The sequence below is a fragment of the Megalobrama amblycephala genome, linkage group LG3, assembly GCF_018812025.1.
Source record: "Megalobrama amblycephala isolate DHTTF-2021 linkage group LG3, ASM1881202v1, whole genome shotgun sequence".
Lineage (NCBI taxonomy): Eukaryota > Metazoa > Chordata > Actinopteri > Cypriniformes > Xenocyprididae > Megalobrama > Megalobrama amblycephala.
The window spans coordinates 46,500,494-46,514,662 of NC_063046.1; the positions used below are offsets into that span (position 1 = coordinate 46,500,494).

Sequence of the window (14,169 nt, forward strand, 5' to 3'; positions counted from 1 at the left end):
ACGTTACGTCCATTACTCATTAAGAGAATAGGGACAACCCATTTCAAAAATGCGCCCCGGCGCACGGACCGTTTTTCCGTCATTAAAAGTGGATTTGGACACGCCCTGAGTGCACCTGCGCTTTACACTTTGCGTTTAGATCGTTAAAATAGGGCCCATGGTGTTTGGTAACAAAGGGCCTACTTTGCCTCAGCAACTCTGACAATATAGGGGGCTGCTGCACGGTATAATTGTTTTCAAGAATGTAAATTGTAAATTGGTAAACTATTTAGCCTAGGCTATCAAAACGAACACCAAAACTTAACATGATCTGTTGAAAATTATAGCAATTTATGCAAAAAATTTATGGAAAGCTGGCAGCCTGCACGTTTCTTACCTTGACCACCTTCTTCCATATGGATCAATTTTCTGTTCTGATCTCAGAAAGTCTCTGCAAACTACTGGCACCAATCAGAAGCCGCAATTTTATGATGTCATCATGTAGACTTCTTACAAAGTATTTTACAGTATTTTTAAAATACAAAAATACAAAACACTAAAGTATTTTGATACAAAATACAAAGCCATTTTCATCAACCCTATCAAATACAAATTACAAAATACTATTTTGTATTTGAAATACATCATAAATACTGCCCATCCCTGGCTATGGCTATGAGAAAGGTCTGTTTTGAGACTGAGCAGGTTGAATAAACCCATGCCCTTTTCTTTTCTTTGCAGGGCAAATTATATTTCACCTAATGGCCACTTTAGACTCATTTAAGACTTGACTTTGTACACTTACATCTCGCTTGTTATTGGTTTGCTTCCATTCACACTGTTGTTGATTGATTATGTTATTCTAACAATGGCAGTAAATTATTCATAATTCATTGATCCTCCCTATACCACTGTTTTTTATCTTTTAAATTTTCATTTCTAAAAAGACCTACTGCTTATATACATTCAGAAGGTGTTTCATTTAATCATGTATTACATGTCTTTGGAAGGCTTTTGTCTTTTAATAATAAACTGAAATCAATAATAATGAATAATAAAATGAAGTTTGCAGTTCTCTGATGTTGGTTAATTGTCACATGACATGCAATCGTTTTTGTTTCAATTTTAAATTTATGATTTAATTAGCTTTTTTAATTCCATCACAAACCCCAGTTTGGGAAACTCTGACGTAATGTAATATTTAATGCAATTCATGTTGTTGATAACAAAGAATGGAACATATTTTCTTTCTCTTTGTATTTTTATATCAATATAGTACAAGATTATCCTTTTCAAATCAATGTGATAAACGAGTTGGGTCAAAAGTAATCTAAATGTAGTTAGATTATATTACCTTAAATTACAATACCTTGTAATGTAATGGATTACGTTACTAAACTATAATTTTTGTGTGCAAAAACGAAACAAAAAATACGACTTTATTCAACAATTTCATCTCTCCCCTGTCAGTCTCTTATGCTGTTTACATTGAATAGACAGTACAGGCTTCCGTATGTCAGAACGGCGGCTCATTAGTCACGTTAACAGTTTTAACGATGTCTTTACTACTTTTCTGGACCTTGAAGGTGGTAATTACGTTGCTTTCAATGGGGGATAAAAAACATCTTAATTTGTGTTCTGAAGATGAACGAAGGTCTTACAGGTTTGGAACGATATGAGGGTGAGAAATGAATGACAGAAATTTCATTTAACCCTTAAAAAAGTTCTTCTTTTAAGTATAAAAATTATCTCACTAGTTGCAAAAAATAGTTTAAAAAAAGGTTACAACAAACACATAGGAGGCCTAAACAGAGACAAAAATGGATGACTCTAAAATTGTTTAAATGCATTTTTAATAATTAATAATCATTCATTTTTTGTGGCTTTTATAACTGAATCCGCATTCAACAAGACTAGATGTGTTCGCAATTCCAAAATTACAGTACAAGACAGCCTTTGAAAGAAATTTAAAAAATCCATTTAAAGGAATTTATGGGAATTGATGCACTAAGTTCCACTTTAACTACTGAAACCATTTGCATTTACCTCCCACTATTAACCAACTAGTTCCCAACTAGTTAGGCTACACTGATATTCTAATGTGCACTATGATCCCAAACTAACACTGAACAAAGTTTTTTATTATCATTAAATAAAGAATGGTCGTCAGTTACAAAATATTAATGAATAACCTCTTCAATCTTAGGTTACATTATTAACATACACAATATTTTCCACATGCACATTTTATCCATATCAGTGGTTCCACATCAGTCTTTGAAAATGTCTAACAAGCAGCTTCTTTCAGACAAACGTTGCTTTATATTGCACAGTGTCGCTCTCGTTGACTTCCAGCACCCCGCTGAGGGGACGGGACGATTCTGTGGAGGGGTAAATGCCATTTCTCATTTTGTTCTGGCACTGGCGAAGCTCAGCTGCGTAACCCTCGAAGCTGTCCTCCAGAGTGACGCCCTCCACACTGACCCCCTTGTCCAGCACAGATGAGTCCACTTGGGATGTTGAGGAGGGGTGCTGAGCGCCCTGCTTTATGATCGCTGAAGTGCACGTGTTTCCTTCTTCTGTACCTGGAGAAAAGTTTGCACACAAATCAGCAAAGCACAAACAAAGAAATATGCAGATAGAATGTGGGAACGGGAACCAGAAGAATCGGATTGTTTCATTCAAGCTAAAAGAAAGTCAGGTTTAGGTTGGAATTGCAACTTGATTTATTTATAGGATTATCACATCTTCGTGTAGCTCTGAACATGGACATGCTTTAAAATATATATAAAGTTATACAAAAGTTTATATTAATTATATGAGACAGCATGCTCAATGACACTATTATGAATATAATAATTAGTAAAAATGTTTAATCGTTCACTTTATATTATTACTTTGTACTAAAACTTGTTGACTGAGCAACATTATTTTGACAGTGACATCCAACCACAAGGTGGCAGTATGTCGCCATTAGTTTTCAAAATAAATAACTCGATCATAATTTCAGGATGGTGTCATTACTTTATTAATCATAAAAACGTTACTGCCAATGGAAAAATTTTATTGTCCAAGGAACCAGGGTGATACTAACTTCCGGGTTGGCCTACAAATATATGTCATCCCTGCACCACTCTAGAGAAGAAACCAGTTTAGTAAAATTACTACAACAAATCTAAAAATGAGTTAGAATAAAGTGTTGAGTACAGGGTTTCTAGTTCATGATCACTGGAAACAGGCAGATGATGTAGATGACAGAGCTTTCTTCATGTTCATGCTCTCTTAGATCACCAATGCTTTCCATGCAAAGAAATCTTACTTTAGCACATTAATAGGTCAGACATTTTGTGCAAAAACATGCCATACACCATATCAGAGATTTTGATTATTATAGGATAAATGTTATGTTACCAATAATGCTTTCTGCTTTCAGATCAGCTCTAGATTACTTAATATAATATGAATCAACAAGGCACCAGTATATTTTTTAAAAGCAATCGATGCAAGTATGAGTGGGATTTCTAAGATGCAGAAAAGGAAAAGAGCACATGAAGAAACATGATTACACCAGGAAAGATATAATTTATCAGAAGTGTAGGGATGTCACACAAGATCACAAGCAAGTCTAGTCTGATTTTGCTAGCATTTATTAGATCAGATTCACACAGAATCAACATGATCAACTACAAAGGAAACAGGATGGCAAGCAAATCAATCTGAAATTCAGCTTTGCTGAATGGCACTTTAGGCAATGATTAGATGGGTAGAGACATATCGGCACAGCTTGTATCAAAAGGAAAAGTAAAAAAAGGATGAACAAAAAAACTATATGACAGTTTTTTAAAATGATTATTTACAACTCTCAGAAACACTGTAAGCAGCACAGTCTTTGATATACATTACAAATAGTGTCTAAATACTGTCTTATTTTTATAAGGATGCATCAACACAGAAAAGACAAATTAATGTCTTGTTAATTTAAAGCTTTCAACACATGACATAGTCCACAGTTACATATAAATGAGCTCTGAGCTGAATAGCATACTAGTATAATACTCATACTATTTCTGTATACTGTGCATTGTATAGAGTACTCATTGCACAGAGTACCCAGATGAGATACCTAGATTTGATGTAGGACAGAACAGAATACCCTGCATAGAATACTATATGCACTTGCACTATATCCACAATGCAATGCACTTGATCTGACCCTCTATTTGATGATTTTGTGTTTATAACTTACAATGATGATTATAAGTGCAAAATCCATGTTGTTTCACATACTATTCTTAAAGAAGCAATAGGCAGTTTGTAGTACATACTGTGTAGTATGCAGTACATTAGTATTCAATTTCAAGAACAGCAGCACTACTGTTCAAAGGTTTGGGGTCAAAACTTTGTGTGTGTGTGTGTGTGTGTGTGTGTGTGTGTGTTTGTTTGTGTGTGTGTGTGTGTGTGTGTGTGTGTGTGTGTGTGTGTGTGTGTGTGTGTGTGTGTGTGTGTGTGTGTGTAAAAAAAAGTATTCAGCAAGGATGCATTAAATTGAAAAAAGTGACAGTAAAGCAGCACGACTGTTTTCAATGTTGATAATAAGAATAAATGTTTCTTGAGCATCAAATCAGCATATGAGAATGATTTCTGAAGGATCATGTGACACTGAAGACTGGAGTAATGATGCTGAAAATTCAGAAAATTATTTTATAATATATATTCAGATAAACAACTATTTTGAACTGTAATAATATTCACAATATTACTGTTTTTACTGTATTTTTGATCAAAGAAATGCAGCCTTGGTGAGCAAAAGATACTTTTTTCAAAAACAAAAACAAATCTTACCAACCCCAAACTTTTCAACAGAAGTGTATGTAATTATGTATATGAAATTAGATCAACTCTATCAAGTGTATGTCAAGTCTTGTCAGGTGAATTTGGGATGTGTGTTTTTAATATTTCACTAATCCATTCACACATGCCACCCACCACACGCAAACACACACAGCCACACTCACGGCTAGTCAGGCGGGAGAAATACCTGGGCTGGGTCGGCTGTGAATGCATGGCGGAGGAGTGAAGTTGGCCTCAGGTAAGCTGCCCTCATAAGGAGGCGAAGAGAGCGGTGGAGGCGGAAGCAGAGTGGAGTTAGGGCTATTGATGTCCCCCTCCCCCACCAGAGTCAGATCGCCCAGCCCTTCCTCCTCCTGGCCCTGGGGACCAGTGGGGCGTAGGATAGGGGAGAGTGGGGTGATGAAAGGGGGCGAGTCAGGGCTGGGTGCACGGGGGTGTCCGTTAGAGGAGCTGGGTTTAGGGGGTTGGAGGTTTGCGGTGGTGGTATGGCCAGGTTTGTGGGTGGTGGGGGTTGAGCAGGCAGGAGGTTGGGGTTCGGGATCAGGGTTCACACGGAGAAAGTCAGGAAGCACAAGATCTTCTTTTCTCAGCAAGCCTCTCTGATCATCGACGCGACTGCTCTGGGCACGACTCAACAACTCGAAAAATTCTAGAAAAAAAAAAAAAAAAAAAAAAAAAAGAGTAATTTAAACAATAAATAAACAGTAACCATTATAGCATGTAGCCTAGACAAAATTAAGCCGAAAGACAATAAAACATGCTACAGTTTTATGTCCCAATATTTCAGCCACTTTTTAAAATGTAAAATATTTTATTTACATATACATATGTAAATATATGTAAATATATATATATATATATATATATATATATAAATAATATAAATAAATATATATAAAAATATATATTTATTTATATTAATAGTAAAAATTATATATAAAATATTCAGTGTTACTGTTAACTAAAGCTATAAAAAATAATTTGTATTCATTTAAATAAAGATGAAATAAAATAAAACATAAATATAAATTGTACTAAAATGATAAACTAAAACAAAATAAAGCAAGAGAAATATTTTAAAGCAAAAAGCACCTAACAAAGTTACCAAAAAAACTAAAAATTTAAATAAAACTGAAAATATAAAAAAGCTAATTCAAAATATGAATAAATACTATAATAGTATAAAAATAAAAATAAAATAACAATGGAAAAATATCAAACCATTTTAAAGAAAGAAAGCTCTTTTCAAGTTAAACAGTAAGGCAAACACATTTGTTAACACATTTGTAGGTGTGACTTAAGATCCCAAATACGTTTTGACAAAAAAAAAAAAAAGGACATAACACTGAAAATTCAGCGAAAAGTGTAAAATAAGTACCCTCTGCTTCATCTATATGATTCTTTTTCCCTTTCTTCCTCTCTGACGCAGCTGTCCAGGGATGCTTGTCTTCAGCATCTCCTTTCGACGGTTTCCCAGCCGAGCTGTCGTCTCTCTAACAATGCAGAAATGACAGATGTAGGACGACTGAATATTTGTCTGAATGACATGTTCATGAAGGTTTTATTCCCTTTATAAAATAGGAACTGCATGCATGTACCCACAAGTTCATGCTCAGCACACCCATACATGTTTAGAGTTAGTAATATACAGAGAATTTTGCAAATAGAGCATATCAGATGAATCAACACACGGGTATGTAAAGGAACGAAGCAGGCAGGACATCTTACAACATCACATTTACTGAAGTCACTCTCACCTCTCTTGAGAGACCTTTCTGGGCAGCTGGTGTTTTGGAGTTGAGTGTTTTAGACTTGTCTGGTGAAGGAGTACAACAAAACAATTACACAAAGGAATGTTGAAATGACCTTGAACACAATTACTTGATATTATCAGGGAGAAGTGGAAAAGTAAATAGTGCACAAGGCCATGTGTGTGTGTGTGGGTGGTTCAGGGATTCCCTGCGTTATGAGGACCAAATGTCCCCACGAGGATAGTAAATAACAGTAATTTTTGACTTTGTGGGAAATTTTTTTTGGTCCCTATGAGGAAAACAGCTTATAAATCATACTGAATTATGTTTTTGAAAATGTAAAAATGCAGAAAGTTTTCTGTGATGGGTAAGGTTTAATAATTTAATAAAAATCATTATGTCTATGGCAAGTCCCATTAAACATGGAAATTCAACATTTGTGTGTGTACCTTTGGCTGGATCAGCCCTCTCCAGTACAACTCGTAGGCCATCAAGGTTTGAAATGGGCACTCCAAGATCCAAAACCTCTGTCTCGCCACTCTAAAAATGTAAAACATTTAGCATTAGCTGCTTAAATGTGACAACTTTACAAATGAATGTCGATTGATGCTAAGGCAGTTGTTGTTTCTTTGACACTTACAGGTTATAGTTCTAGAAGGAATGTTCCAGTTTCAGTACAATTTAAGGTCTAAAGACTGTTGCATGCTGTTGATTACCTCAGAAAATAATTTCTCTGCATATCTCAGTGTGTCTAAACAAACAAAATGGTGTGTATAGTAACAGACTCACAATGGGACCCATTGAAAGTCTATGGGACCAGGCACTGCATCGGACAATACATACTGTTTTGAAAGTGCACCCATAATCAGGGATGTTGCTAGACCCTTTTTACTATGGCACAAGTCCCCTGTGAAATACAGCTGTGCCCCAGTATATTACAGAAATCCTTGTCTGACAGAGTTGATTACCGTTTATCAACCTAAAGGTTACACAACAACGATGTACTAAAAATGGGAAAAAAAAAAAAAAAGTACAAGTTTTTCCTTTGTGTTTTTTTGAGTACACGACAACGTTGTTAAAACGATTCCCGTTCACACAGATCCGCGAAAACGACTTGATGCGCTGTATTTACTGCCAGGCCAGTAGATGGCAATGTTACTTTCTAATACGCATGCGCATGTCAAATTGGTGTTTTTGTCATTTACACTGAGACGATAATGGTATCGTTTTCAAAACCTTGCACTTTGAATCCCGTTTTCAAAATTGTGCGTCTTAAGTCACCCAAAACGCTGTTGTCGTGTAAATGAAAGGCCAAAACGCATAAAAAGTTTTCATTTTTTAGTTGAAAAGGGTGGAAAGGAAATGACCAATCGATGGAGCCCCTAAAAGTGGCATGGTGATGGAAAAAATATAAAATTTGGAGGAAAAAATATATTTCAGTGCTTTTGCATTCTCTCACGATTATAAAGTTGGGTAATTATATTATATAATTTGCGGGCATCAGGAAGCCAATTCGCAGTGATACTGACTAGTGACCACACATTTTACAAGATAAGATATTTGTCAATGATGCTCGGGATCTGTTGTACAGCAAATCCTCAGCCATCGTCCTGCCAGTCATCTCTTCTAACCATCTTCACGTGATAAAAGAAATCTGATGTGCTATAATGTAACCAACTACTGCAGCAAGCCTAACCATGTCCCTTTAGGGGCTCTGTAGAATGCAGTATAAAAATAAAAATGAAAAGGTAACTTTCCGAATACGTATTTAGGTTTTAGGAACATCCCTATTTAATATACACATAAATTGTAAGAATTTCACTAACATTAATGAATAAACAGTAGCCTATTATAAGGTAAGCAGTCCCAAACTAGTAAGTAATTTGGTAGGAGCCACCAGAGTCATCAAAAAATATAGAATTGGTGGTATTTTTGGATTAAGGTTACAGAAACTACAATTACCATGGTAAATACACAACACTAACATCAGCTGTTAATAAAACATATGGACACTGATCCTGATGAATAGAATGAACATCATACCTGCATGCAAATCCTTCCCAGCTAACACACACAACGTACCAGTTGTGTAATTTATTGGTACTTTTTGGTAATTGACAATGTATGCTCTTAATTTTGACCGCAAAAACGCATTCTGTGTGAACCAGCTCCAACCATTTACAAAAATAACATCAGAATAATGACAACGCGAGACGCAGGTCAGTGGAACAGAAAAAAACCCCTGCAAGGTCTGGAGATGTGTTTTTTTTTTAAAGTTTAACTTTTTTTAAACTTGAGTGCCACGTTTTTAGAAAGGTGTGTCATACACGAGACACTTCAAAAGATGTGTGCACAATAGTCAAGCACATCCATCTAGTGTGTTTACATAGAAAAACAATAGAATAGAAGCACAGTGTAATGGAAAAGCTGTCTGACAGAAGAGCAAAGCCTTTGCTGAAGTCATCAGCATTCATGCACGTCTTTCAAAATTTAATTAAATAAGTTTTGTTGTTGTCCTTTCTTTGACTACAAACTGCACAACCCACCCAAACCAGTCTTGCAACCCACCAGTTGAGAAATGCTGCTTTATATTCCTGCCCATAATACATGTTAACATCAGACTACCGATAAAATTGCTTAATTACCTTGTCTGTATACAATTACAGCTGATATTTTTCAAATCCTATCATGATTATATGATATTACTATCCACAAAGTACTGTTTAAATAAGCAAACTGCATTCACAAAATTATGGTAATGCAAGACTAGAGGTTTATGAAGCCTGAACAGTAATCCCATTGCTAAAAGGAATATTTAGACAACTCTATAGCTCAAATAACACACATTTATATTTGGAAGAATTGAAATAAGCACTTGAACAAAAAACAAGCAGCACATTTTTGCTTTTTAATCTTCTGGAATGTATTCAGCCACCAAACAAAGTTTTTGCTTGTTTTTAACTTAATTAGTTTTGAACCCAGAACATTCTTCTATGTAACAAACACTGCTTTATGACAGAAATTTTAGCACATGCTTCTATATCTGTAGTTTTAGCTATGCCCCACATACTAGCGTCACATAGATCTTCTTCTATTCTTTTGAAGGTCTCTGCTAAGCGATATAAGTAAAAGCTTCATAGACCACTGGCTAAAAATAAACTAGCTTTCATGCTTTGCAGAGCTGGGAAGTGGCTTTGTTTCAAACCATTACAGTCATTTCTCTCTGCTTAGTGCTGTCTTCCATTAACTTCTAAAAGATGGCTCAGATGAGCACTGTTTGACGGCAACGTTTGAAGCAGCTTTCCTGCTGTAACTTCACACCCTATGACACTGAACCAGCTGCATGTACATTTCATATCAGAAAATCCCATTGTTTTAAATTTGCCATAGATGAGACATTGTCCTTTTGGATTATTAAGACTGAATTCAAATCTGTACCAACAGTGTGCACAGTGTACAATGCAAAAATATACACCGTATAGTATGCCAACCATATGTGTAATTGGTCACAGCCAATCACTTACTATTCTGGCCACCAAATCGCCAAGGTGGAGTCCATACTTGGCAACCACAGGACGTAGAACCTCAGTTACAGGTTTTGTGGGTTTTGCTTTCAACCCAACCGATCTGTTAATGGGTACCAGGTCCAGTCTGAAAATAGAAAACGGGGTGGATTTATTTATAGTTTAGCGCCAACCACAAGACATTTGTTTGATAGTCTTTCCTACATTTATGACCTACAGTCCTCTTAGAGAGAACAGATTGTACTGGTATTGAAGAGCAATTCCTACTGAAAATAAAAGTAAAAAAACAGAACTCCATTTGGGTGCAAATATTTGGGTCATTAACCCTCTGGAGTCTGAGGCTGATTTGGGGCTTGGAGAAGTTTTGACATGCCCTGACATCTGTGCTTTTTTCAGTTGTTCATAAACATATAAATGACAAAAGTGTCATTACACTGTATTCAGCACAAACTAGGCTACAATAATATGTGAGGAACATGTATGTGTTTGTATTTTTGAAGGAATAATGTTTATGCGTGGTTATTGAAAAAAACAAAAAAAACTTAAGTCACTGAAATAAGGCCAAAAATATATATTAAATCTGTGTTCACAAGACTTCTGGGTATTGGAGGTTGTAGACTAGAGTTTTTGCTTCAGAATTATGTAAAAATTATGCTGCCTACTCCTTCATATAAAACAATATATTGATTTAGTTTTTGTAAGACACTTTTTGTCAAGAAACACAGTATGCGTGGAGGCGTGAATCATCATGAATAATGGGACATTTACACCTGAGAAGACAAAAGAATCACATAATAATGACCTGAAATGACTTGCATATTAATGAGGCCTTTCAGTCAGGTAGGCTGTGAAAAAAACCCTCTGTAATAATGTCTCAGCTCATCATAAACAGCAATACTGTGAAATATTATTACAATTTAAAATAATGGTATTCTATTATATTCTTTAAAATACAATGTATTTCTGTGATGCAAAGTGTCTGAACAATTATGTTACCTCTATGGCATTTCATATAGGCTTTTAGCTTAAAAGCATGCACATTTGGAGAAATATTGATGGATTCTTATATATTTATGTCAATTTTCTATACTGAGAAATAATATTTATTGTCATCACTGTGAACGCTGGATACTGTGTTTTCAATTCATACTTGCAACCGGAGGGCGCTCTGTACACCTTTAGGCCACAAATTCATATAAAGAAAAAAAGGAATTAGGAACTAACGGCATGTCTTCTAGAGATCGCTAACCATGGCTTTAACATAAATAATAAACACTTTTCAAGACAATAAATACACGATTGAGACAATGCATACAAGTATTGCCTCTGAATTTGCCTCTGAATAGCGCTGGCTCCATGGGCGTGGCCGCATTAGCGGATAATGAGCTGAATCACAGATTTCTGACATGGCTCTCTTTTCATACAGATTACATAAACACAGAATGTTTGTTTTCGATTTGACTTGCACGATTTAAAACCTGACATTTCAACGTTTCTTTAGACATAAATGTCTTTTTTTTGTCATTAGTATTCATAAGTTACAGTTCATTTTCTGAGAACTATCAGATTGGACTTCGTTCAGAGGGAGAGGAGAGATCACGCATCATGTTAGTTTTCTTTATTTTACAAAAAGCACAACATTGTGTTTTTACTCTGAGTGTACACAAATAAAAGAAGACATTCTATAGTTTCAATTGATATATTACTTATGTCTCTATGACAAGAAATGACGGAGTATTTTTTTTTGCTGCAATGTGAAAAAAATCCTGCAAAACGTGCTGGCGCGTTTTCGGACCTCAGGGAGTTAAATGTTCAGGGATTATCATGAACTTTCAACTGAGCACTAGAATATTTCCAGATCGTCTGTATGAAAGAGAGACAATAAAAACAAAATGTACCTGAACAAAGTGCGTTTCTCAAGACGAAGTTCTCGGGAGCTGAGGGTAATACTATCTTGGTCCAACACCAAAGGCTAAGCAGGGAATAATGGGGGAAAAAGTGAAATCAGTGACAAAGCTCAAGCTTGGTATTCACAGTATAACTAAAGGAGACATTATAAAACATGTGAAGTGTCTCTCTACCTTCTCTCCTCCAGTGAGGAAGAGGTCGACAGCAGCCAGGTTAATGTGCTGTTTTTGACAGAGCTCTAGCAGCACCTGTCTGATGGAGGCACCCTGTCGTAGAGGAATGGAGCAGCTTGAGCCGTCGGGCAGCATTACTGTACACGTCCTGCTGCATCGCTCTTTGTCCTTTTCCCAAACAGAACCTGAACGTCTCAGCTCACACTGCTTTACACATTATAAAACACCCAGAGAAACAAAAACATTGGTTTGTTGATGTGCCAACATGCTATGTTGCCTGACACATGTCAACAGCTTACAGTTAATTTAATGAAACATATTATGTCATAGTACTTGTGTTGTGTGGAAAACTATTATATTAATATTTTTATTAAAGGAAAACAAATGTTGCACTAAAAACACAATCACAATTATTGTTTTGATTTGCTGATAAAGCCTCCCCTTGCATGTCTAATGGCTAAGAATCGTTGTGACTCCCTAGTGTTCTAAATAGTGCATTTTTAAACTCCCTAATGTGACTCCCAATCCTCTTACCTCATTCTTTCCTCCGGAACAGGAAGTGTTGAGGTCTTGACTCGTACCAGAAGACAGTGAACCCTGAGACTCTCTCCGCCCATTACAGTCTGTCCACACATATTGATAACCAATCACAACATAGCAAATGTCATATATTATACATTAAACTGGTTTCAGAGTGTTTAAAAAGTATTTAAAAAAACTACTAAAATAAACTTGTTGGGAAGAAAACCTGGTGAATGAAGTCAACAAATTAACTTTTTTCTCTGATTTTGGTTTCAAAGAAGGGTGTTTTTAATTTTTAAGTTGGAAAGTCTGGGTTTGGGAAAAAGGTAAAACAGTGAAATCTATACATTAAATGCATTTTAAATAATAAATGCAATAATAAATGAGGAAGATATTTAGAATAGATAGGATGAAAGTTTATAAAAAACAAAAAACACATTTTAAAGTGACCTTCATCTAACAAAAAGAAAGAAGCTGAAATATGTTTTTCGTAAAAATCAACCCCACAGAACCCCCAACAAGTGCCTGAAGTACAAATAGATGTGTGCACATTGAATAAGCTGACAGGACATCATTAAAAATCCATTTACATCCAATTCAAAAGGTAATGGGGAAAACAAAGGTAGGTGTGTGTCGATCAATTTTGTTAAACTGTCCTGTCCTTTTCCTGTTAAAAGAACACTCTTTAAAGCATTTACATGCCTTAAATGCTATTAGCTTATTAAGTATAAGTACTCATTGCTACATCAACAGCAGACAGTGTCAGATCTATGGAAATATAAGATGTTATACAAGAAATTAAATCATGAGACATTGTTTTGCAACTCACTGTAAGGTAAATCTGGGGGGTCTCTTTTCTTTTGTCCTTTCCCAATACTTGGATATCTGTACCAGGAGAAAAAGCCATTTTTCTTATCAGAGTGTTTGTCTCTGAGGTCATCACTTGACCTGCCTGTTTTGGGCCTTTTATTTTCCTGTAACACAACATGACACAATTAGACAGAACACCATAGCAGTGAATCAGGTTAAAGAGACATCCATTAAATAGTTATATAGCATGGAAATAAGCAGTGGCTAGTATGGGTAATGTTATGCCATGGAATATTTTATATTGTATAATCTTATATCTTATTTTTTATTATTATTATATTATTTTGTATTAGAAAAATGGTATATACCAAAATATGAATAATTTTTCCTGGAAATGCAAAAAAATGGTTTTAATATTTAATGATATTTTCATATTAAAAGGTACACTGAGTAACTTTCAGCCCTCTAGATGTTAAAAAAAAAAAACTGCATGTATTTTGCTAAAGAACATTGCTTTGGTTGTGCTTCGGCTCTGCGTGACTGTGCGGATGAATATGTATCTATCATTCTACTGCTCATAAAACATTCAAGACAAAATGAAAATTCTGTCATTAATTAAAGACAAATACACGTTTTGGAAGAACAAATAAT

The 14,169-nt window shown here is 35.4% G+C and overlaps 1 protein-coding gene across 2 annotated transcripts in view; it reads right to left on the bottom strand.

Annotated features, from left to right (window-relative positions):
• Nucleotides 1-1,815: 1,815 nt before the first annotated feature.
• Nucleotides 1,816-14,169, bottom strand: part of rgs12a (regulator of G protein signaling 12a) — a 39,679-nt gene continuing 27,325 nt past the window's right edge. Inside the window, exons 9-18 of one of the 2 annotated variants that reach the window (XM_048185698.1) lie at nt 13,538-13,682; nt 12,721-12,809; nt 12,187-12,390; nt 12,004-12,077; nt 10,106-10,232; nt 7,031-7,121; nt 6,588-6,646; nt 6,209-6,323; nt 5,018-5,479; nt 1,816-2,564 (exon numbers count right to left, since the gene is read on the bottom strand). In XM_048185698.1, the coding sequence (XP_048041655.1) occupies nt 2,284-2,564; nt 5,018-5,479; nt 6,209-6,323; nt 6,588-6,646; nt 7,031-7,121; nt 10,106-10,232; nt 12,004-12,077; nt 12,187-12,390; nt 12,721-12,809; nt 13,538-13,682 (1,647 nt within the window). In that variant the 3' untranslated portion in view covers nt 1,816-2,283. Of the gene's footprint in view, nt 2,565-5,017; nt 5,480-6,208; nt 6,324-6,587; nt 6,647-7,030; nt 7,122-10,105; nt 10,233-12,003; nt 12,078-12,186; nt 12,394-12,720; nt 12,810-13,537; nt 13,683-14,169 lie in introns of both variants that reach the window. The other variant, XM_048185697.1, reaches the window with a different exon arrangement.